The 20,223-nt window shown below is 38.4% G+C and overlaps 1 protein-coding gene across 1 annotated transcript in view; it reads left to right on the forward strand.

Moving 5' to 3' along the window:
• Rock2 (Rho associated coiled-coil containing protein kinase 2) overlaps positions 1-20,223 on the forward strand; it is a 90,556-nt gene that overhangs the window by 63,470 nt on the left and 6,863 nt on the right. Inside the window, exons 16-32 of the mRNA XM_090337440.1 lie at positions 207-453; positions 1,116-1,222; positions 1,776-1,935; positions 3,556-3,716; positions 3,919-4,103; positions 4,627-4,696; positions 6,249-6,352; positions 6,893-7,079; positions 8,114-8,207; positions 8,310-8,404; positions 9,115-9,294; positions 9,468-9,630; positions 11,966-12,036; positions 12,641-12,729; positions 13,150-13,228; positions 15,693-15,954; positions 16,036-16,249. Coding sequence (XP_090193566.1) covers positions 207-453; positions 1,116-1,222; positions 1,776-1,935; positions 3,556-3,716; positions 3,919-4,103; positions 4,627-4,696; positions 6,249-6,352; positions 6,893-7,079; positions 8,114-8,207; positions 8,310-8,404; positions 9,115-9,294; positions 9,468-9,630; positions 11,966-12,036; positions 12,641-12,729; positions 13,150-13,228; positions 15,693-15,954; positions 16,036-16,249 — 2,468 coding nt within the window. The remainder of the gene's footprint in view (positions 1-206; positions 454-1,115; positions 1,223-1,775; positions 1,936-3,555; positions 3,717-3,918; positions 4,104-4,626; positions 4,697-6,248; positions 6,353-6,892; positions 7,080-8,113; positions 8,208-8,309; positions 8,405-9,114; positions 9,295-9,467; positions 9,631-11,965; positions 12,037-12,640; positions 12,730-13,149; positions 13,229-15,692; positions 15,955-16,035; positions 16,250-20,223) is intronic.

Raw genomic sequence — 20,223 nt, forward strand, 5'->3', positions numbered from 1 at the left:
GGTAAAGATGAGTTTTATTTATGATGACCTGTTAACATTAATTGTAATAGGCAGTGTTGTACAAGGCTTGGCCTCTATCCTTAGGAAAATACTTTGCGGTTATTATTTACTTTGAGTAGTTTATAATGGGATATTAAATTGATGTGTTTTCATTATATATACCTGTGGGTTTTTTTGTGTTTTTTTGCTTTTGAATGGGATAACAGCTGGATGAAACTCATGCTTTGCTGAGAACGGAATCGGATACTGCGGCTCGGTTAAGAAAAACACAAGCAGAAAGTTCAAAACAGATTCAACAGCTGGAGTCTAACAATAGAGATCTACAAGATAAAAACTGCCTGCTGGAAACTGCAAAGTTAAAACTTGAGAAGGAGTTTATAAATCTTCAGTCAGTTCTAGAATCTGAAAGGAGGGACCGGACCCATGGATCAGAGATAATTAATGATTTACAAGGTATGACAATAAAATGTGCCTTTGAATTAATTTTTACTATCTTCAATTTGGGAATAACCTAAGATATAATAGATAATGCTCTGGAATAGCACATTTTAAAATATTGTACTCTGGCTGGGTGCCAGTGGCTCATACCTATAATCCTAGGTACTCAGGAGGCTGAGATCTGAGGATTGAGGTTCAAAGCCAGCCCAGGCACTAAAGTCTGTAAGACTCTTTTTATCTCCAATTAGCCACCAGAAAACCAGAAGTGGCACTGAGCTCAAAGTGGTAGAACACTAGCCTTGAGCTGAAGAGCTTAGGGATAGCACCCAGTCCCAGAGTTCAAGCCCTACCACCGAATAAAAAACCCCAGAATGTGTATGTGTGTGTGTGTGTGTGTATAAAATATAGTATATATAGTATATAATATATATTACACTGATAATGTTTATGAACTAGAGATTTTAAATTTCAGAATACCGGTATCTGCAATATCATTTGGGTTCTAGTTAAAGGTGATCAGTTGAGTTCTGCTTGAATTAACTGTAAAGCATTTTTCCAACAAGTATAAAACTTGCTCTCAACAGCTACAAAATGGGAGGCAACTTCCAAATATTTTACCCTTAATTGATGTGTATAACTGTGTCGATATATTGTTTTTAAAAAGTTGCGATTTTTAGGTAGAATATCTGGCCTAGAAGAAGATTTAAAGAATGGCAAAGTCTTGCTAGCAAAAGTAGAACTGGAGAAAAGACAACTTCAGGAAAAGTTCACTGATTTGGAAAAGGTAAAATATGTTAAGCTATCCTTTTTTTGGTAGAAAGATTGCTGTAGAATTTCTGATGATAAATATTATTCTAAAATATGGACAATTACTCTCAAGAGTATAAAAACACTCATCAGCTCTTAGACTTGCTTATATAGAGGAGGATATATGTTTAAAGACTTTCTGTAGAAACAGATACCATACAAGCTATTCTCAGTGTCATGGATGCTCATGAAGAAACCTTCAGTGTTTATAATTAAGATACTTTCCAGATCCAAGGAAAATCATATACCTTGTGTTAATAATAGGAGATCTAGAGGTAATGTTCTGTTTTATGTAACAAAGGGAACATTAGGTATATTTTAAGTTTGTGAAAATGTTATAAGAAGGGAGATACTGAAACCTCGTTATTGAAGGAAGCAGTATTGTTAGAGACCTCTGAACAGTGTACTAGATAGAGCAGGGAGGGCAGGGAAGCTTCTTTAAAAACAATCTTGAAAGTTTAGAAGTTTTGGAGCCAGCTTATTATTATTATTATTATTATTGATATCTACCATTTAAAATCTTTTAATAGGAAAAGAGCAACATGGAAATAGATATGACGTACCAACTAAAAGTTATACAGCAGAGTTTAGAACAAGAAGAAGCTGAACACAAGACTACAAAAGCACGGCTAGCAGATAAAAATAAGATCTATGAATCCATTGAAGAAGCTAAATCAGAGGCCATGAAAGGTATGCAGTTTAAAAAGAATTTTTCTATGGGCATTTCTCCAAGAATTCTGTATTTTATTCCTTGGTCTTGAAACTATTTGCTTATAATTTATTGGCAGATACTAGGAGCTGAAAGGAAAAAAAAAAACTATTAGGAAAGCTTTATGCAGTTATTTTTTCTTCAGGTCCTCATAACAGTTATTTCTCAGTAGAGTTCAAACTCATAATTATTCAGCCATATATGTTGAACCCAGGTCTTCATGCATGCTAGGCAGGTGCTCTACCATTAGGCCACACTCACAGCCCCTATTTCTAGCTGTTATGTGCTTAATTTGAGATAAGAGTCATAAGATGAGGGCTGGGAGTTTGGCCTAGTGGTAGAGTGCTCTACTAGCTAGCATGCATGAAGCCTCAGGTTCAATTCCTTGGTACCACATACATAGAAAAAGCCGGAAGTGGTGCTGTGGCTCAAGTGGTAGAGCTCTAGCCTTGAACACAGAATCTCCGGGAGAGTGCGCAGGCCTTGAGTTCAAGTCCCAGGACTGGCACAAGAAGAAGAAAAAAATATTTACATAGCGTTGGTATAAATTTCCTGGCATGATCATATATGATTATACAAAAGTTGTTGAAACCATGTATATAAAAGAGCTAGACAATCTGTGAAGAGATTCAAATTGTAATTAAGAGAAGCATAGATTATATACAGATTATGTAGCTTGAAAATCATTTTTAAGTATTAAAGATTTTCTTGGAAAAAATAACTTGCCTAATGATACAAGATAGAAATCTCCAGCAGTTTCTTCTGTGTAAAAATAGTACACAGAAGAGCTGGGAGTTTGACCTAGTGGTAGACTGCTTGTCTAGCAAGCACAAAGCCCTGGGTTCGATTCCTCGGTATCAAATACACAGAAAAAGCCAGAAATGGTGCTGTAGCTCAAGTGGTAGAGTGCTAGCCTTGAGAAATCTCAGGGACAGTACTCAGGCCCTGAGTTTAAGCCCCAGGACTGCCCCACCCCCCTCCCCAAAAAGGCACCAACATCTTAGCCAGGCACCTGTGGCTCATGCCTGTAATCCTAGTTACCTAGGAAGCTGCAATCTGAGGTTCAAGGTTCTAGGCCAGCCTAGGCACAAAAGTTTGTGAGACTTATTCTCAAAGTGGTAGAGCTCCCAGACCCAGAGTTCAAGCCCCATGACCAACCAAAACAGAAAAAAAAAAAAGAAGATATCAGCCTCTTATAGAACCATAAATAAATTTATACATTTTATATTCTGCAAACATAAAATTCTTAACATTTCAAATACATTGAGAGTGGTAAAATATTAAATTAGAAATAAGAATACTTATTACTGTCTTTTTTTTTTTTTTTTTTGCACCTGTCCTGGGCTTGAGCTCAGGGCCTGAGCACTGTCCTTGGGCTTTCTCAAGGCTAGAGATCTACCACTTGAGCCTCAGCACCATTTCCGGCTTTTTTTTTCCTATGTATGTGGTACCAAGGAATCGAACCCAAGCCTTCGTGCATGCTAGGCAAGCACTCTACCACTAGGCCAAACTCCTGGCCCATCACCATCATTTTTATCGACATGTTTGGTAAGCTTGTTTTATGTGCAAATTCATTTTTATGTCCATTTTTATTGTAATAGAAATGGAGAAGAAGCTCTTAGAAGAAAGGTCTTTAAAACAGAAGGTAGAGAACCTATTACTAGAAGCTGAGAAAAAATGCTCTATTTTGGACTGTGACCTCAAACAGTCACAGCAAAAGGTGAATGAGCTCCTTAAACAGAAAGATGGACTCAATGAGGATGTAAGTATAGATTTTAGTAATAAACTACTTAAAAAGTTAATAATCTAGTTTTATTTGTAAAGGCTTATTGATGACTTCATAAACTCTGTTTTTTCTTACATTATACTTGGGTTTACTGTATTTTCATAACTCAATGATAACTTAATCATAATATAATAAAAATCATTTACTTTTATATTAAGTTTACATTTTATGTTTTAAGGTTCAAAATTTGACATTAAAGATAGAGCAGGAAACTCAGAAGCGCTGCCTCACCCAAAATGACCTGAAGATGCAAACACAGCAAGTTAATACACTGAAAATGTCAGAAAAGCAGTTAAAACAAGAAAACAATCATCTTATGGAAATGAAAATGAGCTTGGAGAAACAAAATGCTGAACTTCGCAAGTAAGCTAATTGAGACAAAGTTTCAGTATTCACAATTACCCACATGCATGCTAGCTACCACTTGGAACCACAGCTCCATTTCAGTTTTCTGGTAGTTGGAGACGAGTCTCTTGCCTGTGTGGGATAGATTCCAGCTGCAATCCTCAGATCTCAGCTCTGTGAGTAGCTAGCTAGAATTACAGGAACGAACCACCAACTTCCTGCTAGCTTCTTTTTACCTTATGTTTTTACTTATTTCACAGATGTTGTATTCTCCAACTTGCTAACCACTCTCATACCCTACTTTGACTTTATATAAATACAATTTTTTTTTGTGGGGGAGGGTAGGTGGGTAGTTAATTGTAGATAAGAGTAGCACAGACTTCCTTGCTGGAGCTGTCTTCAACTGTGATTCTCAGATTTCAGCCTCTGGAGTAGCTAGGATTACAGATGTGAACCACTGTTTCCTGGCTAGGAGTGACAGTTTTCAAAAGTAGATGTATACCTTATATCACAACACTTACTCTTCTAATTGTCTTCATAGAGAACGTCAGGATGCAGATGGGCAAATGAAAGAGCTCCAAGACCAGCTTGAAGCAGAGCAGTATTTCTCAGTAAGTTTCAGACACATTAACTTTGAAATTAATATATTTGTAGAATTTTTAAAAAATCAATTTTGCACAACTAAGAGGATGAATGTAAGTGTGTGGTGTGTGTGTGTGTATTTATTTTTATTTTTTTTCTAGTCTTGGGGCTTGAACTCAGGGCCTGAGCACTATCCTTGAGCTTTCTCAAGGCTAGAGCTCTACCACTTGAGCCAGAGCACCACTTCTGCCTTTTTCTATGTATGTGGTATCGAACCCCAGTCTTCATGCATGCTAGGCAAGCACTCTTATCACTAGGCCAAACTCCTAGCCTTTTTAAAGTATATTCTTATAGTGAACATTAGAATGTTTTGTATGGGACATTTTGTATCATATAACTTATAATAAGAGTACTGTATGGGTTGGAAGCTTGGCTTAAATGATGAAGTGCGTATATTAGCGCGGGCATTGTGGTACACACCTGTAGTCAAAGGTGGAAGAATCACTTGAGCCTGCAAGTTAGAGACAGCCCAGGGAATGTTATAAGATACCATCTCTAGAACTTCAAAGTTGCCTTTTAAGGAAAAATATGTTTTATAATGGAAAGAAATAAAATCATTAAATACCTCTCTGAGATTAGGTTTTGTTTTTTGTTTTTTTGCCAGTCCTGGGCCTGAGCACTGTCCTTGGGCTTTCTGAAGGCTAGAACTCTACCACTTGAGCCATAGCCCCACTTCCAGCTTTCTTCTTTGTATGTGGTACTGAGGAATCAAACCCGGGTCTTCTGCATGCTAGGCAGGCACTCTACCACTAGGCCAAACTCCCAGCCCTCTGAGATTAGTTTTTAGAAATGAAGTAGGGGACTAGGGATTTAGCTCAGTGGAAGAGCTTGGCAAGTTCAAGGCCCTGAGTTCAGTCCTCAGCCCTGGGGGGGGGATAAAAGTAGATATTATCCCCTCTTTTCTATTCATTAAAGTCAAAAAGATTATTTTGCTAATAATTTTTTTGCCTCTTTATCCTTCTACTAACTGATGCTGTTATTTTAAAATGAGAAATATCACTGTAATATCCTGTTAAAATCATGCTTTTACATTATTATAGAGTTTTTTTTTTTTGTTTTTTGTTTTTGCCAGCTCTGGGTCTTGAACTCAGGGCCTGGGCCCTGTCCTTGGACATTTTTTGCTCATGGCTTGCACTCTGCCACTTGAGCCACAGCACCACTTCTGGCTTTTTCTGTGTATGTGGTCCGGGCAATAGAACCCAGGGCTTTGTGCATGCCAGGCGAGTACCCTACCACTAGGCCATGCTCCCGGCCCCATTCTTTTACATTAATAGCTGACATTTTTAGGGGATAGTGTGTGCTAGGGACCAAACCTAGGGTTCCATATATGTTAAGCATGTACTCTACCCAAGATATACTGCAACCTGTTAGCTGAGTACACTAAACTATTAATTTTCTCATGAGTCCAACATTACAGTAAAATATTTGGGAATATTCAGTTTTTATCTGGGTAAGTTTTAAATGTATAGATAATGTTCTTAATTACAATGATACACGTTCCTGTTGTATTTTCCTTTTTAGACCCTCTATAAAACACAAGTCAGAGAACTTAAGGAAGAAAGTGAAGAAAAGACTAAACTGTGTAAAGAGTTACAGCAGAAGAAACAGGAATTACAGGATGAACGGTAAGGACAAGCTGCTGCCCTATCTTTATAGATGCATGCCTAGCATCTAGAACAATGCCTGCTGTTAACGAAGTATCGATGCACTGATGAAGTCAAGGAGACAAAAATTCTTACAAAGGAGTTTCGATTCAACTTTATATATAAAGTACAGTATATCTTGGTTAATGTTACTCTATCATTCTTCTGACAAGAACTTACTCAAAGCAGATCTTGCATTTGAAAATGGTCTGTCTGGAGCTGGGAGTTTGGCCTAGTGATAGATGCATGAAGCTCTGGTTCCATTCCTCTGTACTACATACATGGAACAAGCCAGAAGTGGTGCTGTGGCTCAAGTTGCCGGGTGATATCCTTGAGCAAAAATTGTCCTAGGACAGTGTCCCTGAGTTCAAGCTTCAGGCCTAGCAAAAAAAGAAAAAAGAAAATGGTGTATCTTCCTAAGGGGACTTAGTGGTGGAGCATGTACATAGCGTGTAGGTTCAGTCTTCATCTTAAAAAAAGAGTTCTTTTTAATGTTTTAACGGTAGTTTTTCTAAAACCCAGGGACTCCTTGGCTGCCCAACTGGAGATAACCTTGACGAAAGCAGACTCTGAGCAGCTGGCACGCTCCATTGCTGAAGAACAGTATTCTGATTTAGAAAAAGAGAAAATCATGAAAGAGCTAGAGATCAAAGAGATGATGGCCAGACATAAACAAGAGCTCACTGAAAAAGATGCTACTATTGCATCTGTAAGTAAAATTCTTTGTACTTTTTGGATTACACTTAAATTGCAGTCTTATGTATAGAAGCACTAAAACTCTGTCATATATCTGAATGAAAACCTGTGCTACAGGTTCAGTGGGAATTAAGAATAGCCAGAGGATCATGTGCTGGCAAGAGTTTAGTATGTAGTAGAAGTGGTAGTGTACGAACCACTTTATGTACTGGCAAAGGGATACAGATTGAGTTGGTGGGGTTTTGTTGTTGCTGCAGTTGTTGTTATTGTTTTGGTCATAGGGTTTGAACTCAGGAACTGAGCCACTGGCCCTCAGCTCTTTTGTTTAAGGCCACAGCTTTGAGCCACAGCTTCCAGTTTTTCTAATGCCTAATTGGAAGTAGTTTCGTGGACTTGTCTTGGCCAGGCTCTTTGAATGGTGATCCTCGGATCTCAGCCTCCTGAGTAGATTGGATTACAAGCATGGACTACTAGTGCCTGGCCTCTTTGTATATATATATTTTTTGCCAGTCCTGGGCTTGAGCTCAGGGCCTGAGCACTGTCCTTGGACTTTCTCAAGGCTAGAGTTCTACCACTTGAGTCTCAGCACCACTTCCGGCTTTTTTCTATATGTGGTACTAAGGAATTGAATCTGGGTCTTCATGCATGCTAGGCAAGCACTTTAACCACTAGGCCAAACTCCCGGCCCTCTTTGTATAGTTTTTATCTTCCATTTTAAACCAGTGTTCTGAAAGAAAATTCTACAATTTCCAAACTTACGTGTGGTGGAATAAAGGGCTTTGTGGCTCCTTTTATTGATTCACTAAGTTGTTTCATTCATTGCTAAGCTTTTGTTAGAGAAGGGCAAGTTGTTGGCTCCCTGAGGTATGTGTAAAGTGTGTTTTGGTGATCGGGGGCAGAGTGAGTAAGGGAGCACAGGGGAGCGAGTGTAGAGATGTAGACTTCAAAAATGAGACTTGCCAGCATGCTAGAGGCTGTTTCTATTACTGTTTTATGACTTTATTTAGGTAAGTTTGGGATGTGATTTTCTTAACTTTCATTTCTTAGCTTGAAGAAACGAATAGGACACTAACTAGTGATGTTGCTAATCTTGCAAATGAGAAAGAAGAATTAAACAACAAATTGAAAGATGTTCAAGAGCGTATGTATTAACAAAGACAAGTCTATTTTTCATTTCCCCAATGCCTGCCGCTTGCTGTAGTGTCAATATGATGTTTGTATTTTGCATTCCTGTGTGTTGCAGAACTGTCACGGCTGAAAGATGAGGAGATAAGTGCCGCAGCCATTAAAGCACAGTTTGAGAAGCAGCTGTTGACAGAGAGGACACTCAAGACACAGGCATGTTGCTCCAGCCCAGATATGCTTCCCTTTAGCTACTTTACTTCTAGCACTACATTCTTGAGCAGGGCTCACTGACTATGTCAGTGTGTGGTAGTTTTCAAAATTATCACTGGAGAAATGATGAAAATGAAATACTGAGAGTTACGGAATGGAATAGGAAGTATATTATTTAAAATAATGTGGGGGGCCAGGAATGTGGCTTAGTAGTAGAGTACTTACCTAGCATGCAGGAAGCCCTGGGTTCCATTCCTCAGTGCCAATTACACAGAAAAAGCCAAAGTGGTGCTGTGGCTTAAGTGGTAGAGCTCTAGCCTTGAAAAAGCTCAAGGAAGAGCCAGGAGTTTGGCCTAGTGATAGAGTGCTTGCCTAGCATACATGAAGACCAGGATTTGATTCCTTGGTATCTCAAGTATAGAAAAAAAAGCTGGAAGTGGTGCTATGGCTCAAGTGGTAGAACTCTAAGCCTTGAGAAAAGTCAAAGAACAGTGCTCACAGAACCTGAGCTCTCAAGTCTAGGACTGGCAAAAAAAAAAAAAAAAAAGGCTCAGAGACAGTGTCCAAGGCTCTGAGTTCAAGCCCCAGCACTGGCAAAAAATAAAATAATTTGGAAAACTTTCGTGGTTCTATAACTTGTACTTGTTGAGTTACTACGAAACCATCAACATAATCAATTTTACTTATACTTTACTTACTTTTACAATTTTAAGGCTGTGAATAAATTGGCTGAAATCATGAATCGAAAAGAACCTGTCAAGCGTGGCAGTGACACAGATGTACGAAGAAAAGAGAAGGAGAATAGAAAACTACATATGGAGCTTAAGTCTGAACGTGAAAAACTGACCCAGCAGATGATCAAGTATCAGAAAGAACTGAATGAAATGCAGGCTGTAAGAATTCTTTTGGGACCCAAACTTTTTTCTAAAAATATTTTTTTATTTTTGTAATTGAAGGAATAGAATTATTTATTACTTGATGTCAGGGCATTTCTATTAATTATTGAAACAAGATAAAAGTTATAAGACACATCTCATCCAGTTAATTTGATTTAATTTTTTTGTAGCAAATAGCTGAAGAGAGCCAGATTCGCATTGAACTGCAGATGACGCTGGACTCTAAGGACAGTGACATTGAGCAGCTGCGCTCCCAGCTCCAGGCCTTGCACTTGGACAGCTCCAGTACTGGCAGTGGGCCAGGAGATGCTGATGCTGATGATGGGTTTCCAGGTACAGATTCATTCAGTCCTTACATTTGTCTTAAATGTACATTAGGTGATTGTCCTAGCTTTTACACACAACTGCTCTTGAGGGGAAAAAAAATGGCATTTTTAAAAAATGGGAAACCTGCTCTTTGGAGTGGGTTATTCAAGTAACATTTTCAACTTAAGTTATTCATTGATTTTTGCCAATATTGTGCATGGAAATGCAAATTAAACTCCCATGTTTAGATACTTCATTCATTATATGTTATATAGTCACTTTGTTTTTAAGCCTCGGTTTTATTTTCTCTTCTTTCTTCATCTTCCTTGTATGATGGGTATTAAGTTCATATTACTCAGTCACACACTATGGAATCCATGTCATTCACCTACCAGCGTTCCTCTACTTCTCTCAATATTGCCACTAAGCCTTCCAGTTCTCACATGCTCCTTCATTCTGACTCTGACTCAGAAGAAGAATCTTTGTCTTACTTACCCATTTCTCCGGAACCTAACGGTACAGGTGATATCCTCAAAAACACTTTGTCTTTGTAGTTTTCCCTACTACCTTTAATGTTAGTTCTTCTGAGTTTTTCTTAACAATAACTAATACTAACTGTGACATGTTGATATAGACTGATTATTTGTAACTCATTAGAAATATATTGCTACATGAAAAAATAGTTTTCTTATGGTACTGCTATTATAATCAATAAGCCATTTATTTTGCCAACTTACAAGAAATGGAATAATATACCATATTACTTACACAAATGTATGTTTTTAATACTCTCTTCCTCTTTCCCTCCTCCTCCCTCTCTTCTTCCTTCTCTTCCTGTGCCTTCCTCCCCTTCTCTCCTTCCAGTCTTCCTCCTCTTCCTCTTCCCCCTCCTCTTTCCCCTCCCCTACCTCCTCCTCCTCCACCTCCTTCATCGTTGTCTTCTCCTTCTTCTTCCTCCTCCTCTTCTTGGCAGTACTGATGATTGTCTCACAATTGATAGGAAACACTGTGCCACTTGGTGATAACCTGTGTCATCCATTTTTATTTATTATTATATTATTATTATTTTGCCAGTCCTGGGCTTGAGCTCAGGGCCTGAGCACTGTCCTTGGACTTTCTCAAGGCTAGAGCTCTACCACTTTAGCCTCAGCACCACTTCCGGCTTTTTTAATGTATATGGTACTAAGGAATCAAACCCGGGTCTATGTGCATGGTAGGTAAGCACTCTACCCACTAGTCCAGACTCCTGGCCCCGTGTCATCCATCCATTTTTAAAGAAGAATTCTTTTTGAATTTTTATATGAAAAGTGACAGTACGGGGGAAAAAAACATAGACTACTTCAGAGAATATGGTTAGGTTTTCTAGAGTACCTACCATTTGCACATGATATACTAGACCTCAAACAAGGACATGAAACAGTTTGGCCTGAGATTTAGCCTGAACAGACTCTGTAGTTGAAATGAAGAAACTCAAGTGTTTCTTCTTAAGTCAAAACGACATCTCTATGGCGTTTCTTCCAACTTCAGTTTCCTTCCTAAATTGAGGATGTAATTCCTTATATTACATCTAGTACAGTTGGCATAAACAGATATTAAATAATTAATAACCAGGGGTTGGGAATGTGGTAAAAGTGCTGGCCTAGCATTCATGAAGCCCTAGGTTAGATTCCTCAGTAACGCATAAAAGGAAAAAGCTGGAATTGGCGCTGTGGTTCAAGTGGTAGAGTGCTATCCTTGAGCAAAAAGAAGCTCAGGGATACTGCCCACGTCCTGAGTTCAAGCCCCAGGACTAACACAAAAAAAATTTTGTTTTTTTAAAAAATTAATAACCACTTTTGTCAGTGGTATTTTGGAGTTCAGAAACATTTTGGTTATATTGTTGATTGTTATTCAGCTTTAAACATTAATTTACACTTTTTTATTTTAGCATAGCCCATTCTGAAAATCCATATTCTCTAAGTTATTTAAAGTATTTTCGTCTTTAAAGTTTATGTTGTATCTGTGAGCATAGAAAAATGAAGGATTCTAGAGCAAGATATACCAGTGAAACAGGAGTTTTATTGTGATTCCTTACCTTTTCTGTTATTAGTTTGCAACTTTTCTTTTGCCAGTGCATGAATTCATCCAATTGGACATTTGACTTTATAATACAGCTTATTTATTTCCAGTGTGATATGCCTGTTTTTTGTTTGTATTGTGTAACTTGCTTCTACTGATCCTGCATTATTGTTATGTCCTGGAGGACATCTAATGATAAATGCTGAAGAATGTGTTTGATTTTGTGAATTCTACAGTAAAACTTTATTCTTCATTGTCTAAGGTGAATAATTATAGTTATGTTCTTATCAATGCTTGTTTATAGAATCCAGATTAGAAGGATGGCTCTCTTTACCTGTTCGAAACAACACTAAGAAATTTGGATGGGTTAAAAAGGTAATAGGTCTTTTTAAATATGGTGTTCTCTGTTTTCTTGTCCCCTCTCTTTCTTTCCCATTTTTTGTATTTCCCCCCCTTTCCTTTTACTTGTGGTTTAACTCCAGCTATTTCACTTTTGGGGTTACAGGCTATACATGCCTACAATTTCAGATATATAAACTAATCTTACTCTGTGCTTTAAGAGGATATAGTTTTACTGTATGAAAAAAATCTTTTTATGTGTCGTTTATGAACTGTATTCTAGAGATAAGCACATATAAGGTTGTTGGCAGTGGTGATTTTGATGTTATGTACATTTTTTAATAAGGATACTAATACTGCTTATTGTATCCAGATACTAAATCAGTTCAAAACACATTTGACTTCATTTTCCTTCTCCTGTTGATTTATTTAAAGTATTCACTAACAAAAAGTAGGTACTAAATCAATATGTAAGTATTGTTACCTTCTAGAAGACTTTGCTATAGCTGTACTAGTGCTTTTTAGTTGCTTAACCTCTAAATATTTATTGTTAACATGGATTTCTTATAAAAGAAAATCAATAGATAATGGTATATAATAATTGTTCAATGTTTGATTCTTTCTTCCATCTTTTTAACAGTATGTGATTGTAAGCAGTAAGAAGATTCTTTTCTATGACAGTGAACAAGATAAAGAGCAATCTAATCCTTACATGGTTTTAGATATAGAGTAAGTGCTTTTACTAGAATATTTAGACTCTTTTCTTGTCTTTTAAAAATTTTAATAAGAGTAGTTGACCTTTTCTGTCCAGTTAATCAGTGTGTTGCTGGTCATAAAGAACTCACAGTCTAGAACCTTTGTACAGTGCTCCATCCTGTGACTCCTTAATGCTATGACAGTCAGGGATGTACAGTATCTAAAACATCTTCATCTCATGGGTCTTTAAACTACTGTTTTCTCCGATACTAATTAGAAAATGTGACTTACTGGAAATACATGGAAATCTTAAGTAATGTTTGAATTAATACAAGGTATTTTATGCACTTCTAACATTGCCCAAAGCAGTCAATTTATACTTCTGATATAAATACAGGATTAACTCAAGTAGTTATGATCCTTGGGTGATATTTTATTCTTTTATTAATATAGCAAGTTATTCCATGTCCGGCCAGTTACACAGACAGATGTATATAGAGCAGATGCTAAGGAAATCCCAAGGATCTTCCAGGTAAACATTGTTTCATTCTGTTTTTCATCCTGGGATGTTGTCAAGTGTCATGATACAATCCTACTCCTTTCCTGTTGGATGGCTTCAGATTCCCTTTCTATTTCAGCCTATTTAGAGATAGATTGTTCTTCTGTAACCTTTGTGCTTATTCCATTAGGGGACTTTTGCATCTTTCTTTTCCTTTCCTTTTTTTTTTAAATAAGAATCGGTTGTGGGGCTTGAACTCTGGGTCTGGGCACTGTCCCTGAGCTCGTCAGTTTAAGGCTAGTATTCTACCACTTGAGCCACAGCACCACTTCCATATTTACATGTTTCTGTAATTCTCCCTTGTTAAAAGCCTGTAGTATGTTTATATTTGTCTTTCTAATCTTTGTTGTATTTTTGCTCAAAGTTGGTTGTTTTTTTTTTTATGTTCATGCTCTTGCTTTAAAATGATCCAAACCAACAGTTAATGATTTCTTTCTATGCAAAAGCCCATTGTGCCTGAAGTACTGAGTGTGTGTATAGCTGAGGGTAGGGTAATATTATTCTTTTTTTTCTCTCCCCCTCTTCACACACTTTTTTTTTTTGGTACCTGTCTTGGAGCTTGAACTCAGGGCGTGGGGCTTGAACTCAGGGCGTGGGTGCTGTTTCTGAATTTTCTTTTTTTTGCCAGTCCTGGGCTTGAGCTCAGGGCCTGAGCACTGTCCTTGGACTTTCTCAAGGCTAGAGCTCTACCACTTGAGCCTCAGCACCACTTCCAGCTTTTTTGTATGTATGTGGTATCGAGGAATCGAACCCGGGTCTTCATGCATGCTAGGCAAGCACTTTAACCACTAGGCCAAACTCCCCGCCCTGTTTCTGAATTTTCTGCTCAAGAGTAACACTCTACCACTTGAGTATGTCACTTCTGACATTCTTTTTGGTGCTTAATTAGAGATGAGTCTCATTGACTTTCTTGCCCTGGTTCGCTTTGAACTGTGATTCTTAAATCTCAGCCTCCAGGTAGTTTGGGTTATAGGTATGAGCCATCCATACCTGGCTTTCCACACACATTTTTTTTTTTTTTTTTGGTTGGTCTTGGGGCTTGAACTTTGGGCCTGGGCACTGTCTCTGAGCTCTTCAGCTTAAAGCTACCGCCCTACCCCTGGGCCTGAGTGTTGTCCTGAGCTCTTTAGCTCAAGGCTACCACCTTATCCAGGAGCCACAGCCCCACTTCCCATTTTCTAGTGATTAATTGGAGATAAGAGTCTAAGGTTCTTTAGTGTCAGGCTGGCTTTGAACTATGATCCCCACGTCTCAGCCTCCTGAATAGCTAGGATTACAGGTGTGAGCCACCGCTCCTGCTCCTTGCTTTATACATGCATCTTTTAAAATGAAGCTGTATGTGTATCTGTTATCAAGTTTTATGTAAAACTCCCCTAAGTTTTCTAGAACTTCTCAAAATAGTTCCACTAACTGGATACTAAGACTTGATTGAACACATGAGCTTCTGGGGTCATTTCTTATTTATTTATATTTTTTGTTTTTGGTTTGAATAGGTTTAGGAAAGGTGAAGGCCTAGGCAGAGAAAATATGTCACTGGAGGTATATCCTGTGGATTAGATTTTGTTTTGGCTTTGTTTTCCCCTCTCTCCTCATTCCTCTCCTCTCTCCCCTGCTCCCCCTCCTCTCTTTCTCTATCCAGCATATTATGTGCTCTGTCATGCCTTTCCCACCACAGTGAACTGAAACCTTTGAAACTATTAGCCATAATAAATCTATTCTCTTTTAAAGAAAAGCACCAATTACATTAGTTGCCATATTTCTCTAGATGGTTACTTTTTGTTGTTCTTTTAAGGGGAAGGGGGTGTTTCAAGGACTCTTGGGGTTAAACCAGTACTCAATCTACCACTGAACTCCACCCTTGTGATTATTTTGAATAATTCCTTCCTAGAGGAGGAATGAAAAGGAAGAATTTCAACTTTTGCTGGCCTATTATGATATTATTCTTAAATATAAGAGATTGTAGAGAAAATGAGGAAGTAGCATTTGGCAGGAATCTGCAGGGGGGGAGGTATGTGTATCCCTGCACTCTTCTGCCTGGGCCACAGCTCTACTGCCAGCTTTTTGATGATTAATAAGAGTATTCCTGTCCTGGCTGGCTTCAAACTGTGCTCCTCCGATCTCAGCTTCCTGAGTACAGGCATGAACTACCATTACCCAGTAGTATCGATTTCTTTGAAATGTGAAGCAAAAGGACTAGACAGTGTTTCTCCTTTGAGCTCTTTTTTGGGTCAGACTTGGGACCTTGTTCATTATAGCCAAGTGATCTTCCACTGAACCAACCCTCGGCTCACACAAACTAGTGTCTCGGCAAACCTATTTAGGATTCATCTTCCAATGCATTTTGTTCGTATTGGGCAGTTTAAGCTGTTGTTATTTTATCTGTACAATCAGAGCTGTCACTTCATAAAAATGACTTTGGTCTTTCTGGTATCGGTAGATTCTGTATGCCAATGAAGGAGAAAGTAAGAAGGAACAAGAATTTCCAGTGGAGCCAGTGGGAGAAAAATCTAACTATATTTGCCATAAAGGACATGAATTTATTCCTACTCTTTATCATTTCCCAACCAACTGTGAGGCTTGTATGAAACCACTGTGGCACATGTTTAAGCCCCCTCCTGCTTTAGAATGCCGTCGCTGCCACATTAAATGTCATAAAGACCACATGGACAAAAAGGAGGAGATTATAGCACCATGCAAAGGTAAATAGGAAAGTACTTGCTCATTAATATTTGTGTTCAGGTCTTTTTTAAGCAATTAATTTATTCAAAATTTCTTTATAGTGTATTATGATATATCAACGGCAAAGAATCTATTGTTATTAGCAAATTCTACAGAAGAACAACAGAAATGGGTTAGTCGGTTGGTGAAAAAAATACCTAAAAAGCCCCCAGCTCCAGACCCTTTTGCACGGTCATCTCCTAGAACTTCAATGAAGATACAGCAGAATCAGTCTATCAGACGGCCAAGTCGACAGCTTGCCCCAAACAAACCAAGGTAAATAATAAGGTAAACAATAAGGTAAAAATGAAAGTTTTCTTCTTTTAAGTTTTTTCTGTTCAAATCGCTAACTTTCCTAATTGCAGTTTTGCTTTGTTTGGTACTATAAAGCACAGTGGTGTAACAAATATCTTAATTTCCGTATGCATATCTAATTTGGAAAGTAGTATAGATATTTTATAAATCATCCAAGGACATCAAATTCAGCTAAAACTTAGGGAAAGGTTGGTTTGTGTCACATTTTGCATGTAGTCAAGATCTTAGTAAACATGGATTACTGTAGTGCTTTGAGATGCATCATCATCACATGAAGCCCTTCAGCTATCCAGTGAACAAATTCACCTCGTAGTGCAGATGTTTTATGATAAGGGGCTAGGGAGGGAGAATTAAAATCAGCTTCAGTGTTAATTTATATCTATACATTTAAAATAGTAGCTGGTCTGTAGCTCAAAGATCAGCATAAACACTTTTAAAATATAAATCTTGGAGCCGGGAGTTTGGCCGAGTGGTAGAGTGCTTGCCTAGCATGCACGAAGACCCGGGTTCGATTCCACATACATAGCAAAAAGCCGGAAGTGGTGCTGAGGCTCAAGTGATAGAGTGCTAGCCTTGAGAAAGTCCAAGGACAGTGCTCAAGCCCTGAGCTCAAGCCCAGGACTGCCCCCCCCCCCCCAAATATATATATATAAATCTTAACTGTAAGTGGGCATTCCTTATGATAGAGGTGGAGTCAAGAATATTCAGGAGGGTCTGGTGATGATCATATGCACAAAAGCATTCTGATGAAGCCATTTAAGTATTTTCATTCAGAGTAGCCCTTAGCTGAAGCTACTACAGTATTTACAAGCATTGTTATTCTTTGAACATGAGGGATTAGAGGTTAGCTAAAGGAAGAAATATATATTTAGATCAGATGTCTAATTCCACATATCCTTTTTTTCCCTTAAAACAGGGCCTTCAGTATATGAATAATGATGTGCATTGGCTGTATTGTCAGACATATTTTTCTAACCACAGTATCTTGAAACTAATATCTCAAGGAAATAATTTAGCATGATGACAAAGGTAGAATTGATGGTTCAGCGGTGAAAATATTGACTATTTTAAGTGAGGTATGATAAAACTAAGTTATTACAAAATAGTGATTACATGGTAGTAGTTAAGTAATTCTTTTCAAAAGTTTTAAGAATTCAGAGACACTGAAAGGCCACTTTGATGCCTTGTATAAAAAATAAGTTTCTGTTATTAACATTATACAGCAATTAATGCATAAAAGCTTTTTGAATACTTGTAAATCCCTTATAACGAATAGCACTGCAGGTAGAGGTTAGCAAAGAACAGAGGCCTATGGACCTCAAGCTTCTAGAACCTCTGGAGGCTGGGAAGCCCAGGAGCAGGAGTCCAACCTCCAGTTGAGGGCCTTGCACTGCCTCAGAGCAGGTTAGAAGGCATCACCTTGAGCATGCCTGAGCGCATGCCTGCTCTTGTAACCCTGCTCCCCCTCCATGGCCACCTACCACAGGGCCCACCTCTCAAATGCCATTGGCTCTGGACTTCGCGTTAGGTTTCCAGTGTGGAAATTTGAGGGACACATTCAAATCATAGCAGTTAATTAATTAGTGCTTCCAAATAAGTTGACCCCCCCCCCCCCGAAAAAAAGTGTCCACAGTGTTTCCAGACATTCTTTGTTCTCTGTTTAACTTCCTCTGAGATTTGATTTCAAGTGGCCTTCAGTACAACAGGCACTGTTAACTTTAAAAAAAATAATATTCGTTATGTTTTTCCTTTGATTATATTATTTTTTGTTTATGTGGTATGTATGGAGGGTCTCATGCATGCTAGCAAGTACTCTACCACCACACCACCTTCCCAAGACTCAGAAGGGTAATGTCAGTACCAGGGAGGCTAAAGTGAAGGATCAAGAGACTGCGCAGCAAGACCAAATAAACGCACATGACGCATGCAGTATGTATTATGATACATGTACGCCATGTATACATACACATATGTGTACATACACACATGCACAGCAATCCTTTCAATATAAGTAGATGGTTTTACTGTGTCATGACATGTTGAGTGTTTTTTTCAGACCAGGTCATCTTTCAGTCATGTAATGTTCTGTTTTCATGATATTATGTGTTCAAAAAGCACATTTACTTGTGATTTTGTCATTTTTTTCTTCTTCTAGTCTTGTTCTTCAAATAATTTTCACTGTTGTTAAGTCGTTATAGCAAAAATAGGAATTTCTTCCTCTCAAATGTCTGCAAACACTTAAAATTAAAACTGTACACTATAATTTTGTGAAATGTTACAATGTTTGTTCTATGAGTTGTTGTTGGTTTTGTTTTGTTTTTCCAGTCCAGGGCCTTGAACTCAGGGCCTGAGCACTGTCCTTGGGACTGTCTCAAGGCTAGAACTCTACCACTTGAGCCACTGCACCACTTCTGGCTTTTTTCTATGTATGTGGCACCGAGGAGTCGAACCTGGGTCTTTGTGTATGCTAGGCAAGCACTCTACCACTAGGCCAAACTCCTGGCCCTGTGTTCTATGAAATTTTTAACTTGGATATACCCTAAGTTTTTTTTTTTAACATAACTAAAATGGTGATATTTAAAATATGATTTGTATTTAGTTAGGCCTCTGCAACATCACTTCCATTGTTTTGTTTTGTTTTTGTGTTAATATTAGGGCTTGAATGCAAGGTTTCATGCTCTCAGTTTACTTGCTCACTGCTATCATTCAATCACTTGAACCATGCCTCTAGATCAGCTTTTTGCTAGCTGTTTTGTCAATGGAGACGTTAGTATAGCTTTGAACTGCACTTCTTAAGGACTCAGCCTCTTGACTAGCTAGCTATGATTCAAGCCGGAACCACTGGCACTCTGCACTTGTTTTTAATATCATCATTTTTTATTTTTTGCCAGTCCTCGGGCTTGAACTCCTCAGGGCTTGGGCACTGTCTTTGAGCTTTCTCAAGGCTAGCAGTCTATCACTTGAGCCACAGCCTGCATACGTGGCACTGTATGGGCTTTATGTGTACTAGGCCACACTCCCAGCCCCTTGTTATTATTATTCATTATTGAGCTAATACTGAGGCTTCAACTCATGGATGCTTTCCATGAGTTCTTGTCCTTAAGGCCCATGCTCTAGTAATTGAACCAAAACTCCATTTCTGGCTTTTGGGTGCTTAACTGGAGATCAGTCTCACTGACTTTTCCTGCTTGGTTTGGGTTTGAACCTTGATGTTCAGATCTCAGATTTCTGAGTAGCTAGGCATGACCCAATAGCACCCAAATATTTTTGAGTGATTATCTGCCAGAACCTTTCTGGAGAGCTTTAAGGACCTTATCCTCAGAACTGCTCTGAGGAAACAAAGGCACAAAAACCACAGCCACACACAGTAGGGAGCAGCAGAGCAATGAGTCCGAGGTCCAGATAATTTACTCTGAGAGCCTACAACTTAGGGAAGTCTTTGAACCCCATTTCCCATGGCAGGAACAGGAAATCCTTTTTTTCCATTTCTCCCTACTGTTATCTTGGTGATTTGGAATTAAAGTAGAAATACTATGCTGGAAAAGTAGGAAATTTGTCAGTAAAATGCTAACTTTTTGATGGAAACAGCTTAGAGAGGTTCTTATTTTACTTTTTGTTGGTTGCAGGGCTTGGACTCAGGGCCTGGGCTCTGTTCTTGAACTCCCCCCCCCCCCAAAAAAAAAAAAAATTGAGCTCTCTTACCACTTAAGCCGTAGCACCATTTCTGGTGGACTTGAGCAGCAAGACAAGCATCATCTGATCTCATTGATATGTGGACTCTTTTTGTTGTTGTTGTGTCCTAGGGCTTGAACTAAGGCCTGGGCACTTTTTATGAGCTTCTTTTGCTCAAAACTAGTGCTCTACCACTTGAGCCACAAAGCCACTTCTGGCTTTTCTGGGTAGTTGGTTTTAGAGAGAAGAATCTCATCGAGTTT

The sequence above is a fragment of the Megascapheus bottae genome, chromosome 7 (genome assembly GCF_031878675.1).
Source record: "Megascapheus bottae isolate mThoBot1 chromosome 7, mThoBot2.hap1, whole genome shotgun sequence".
Taxonomy (NCBI): Eukaryota; Metazoa; Chordata; class Mammalia; order Rodentia; family Geomyidae; genus Megascapheus; species Megascapheus bottae.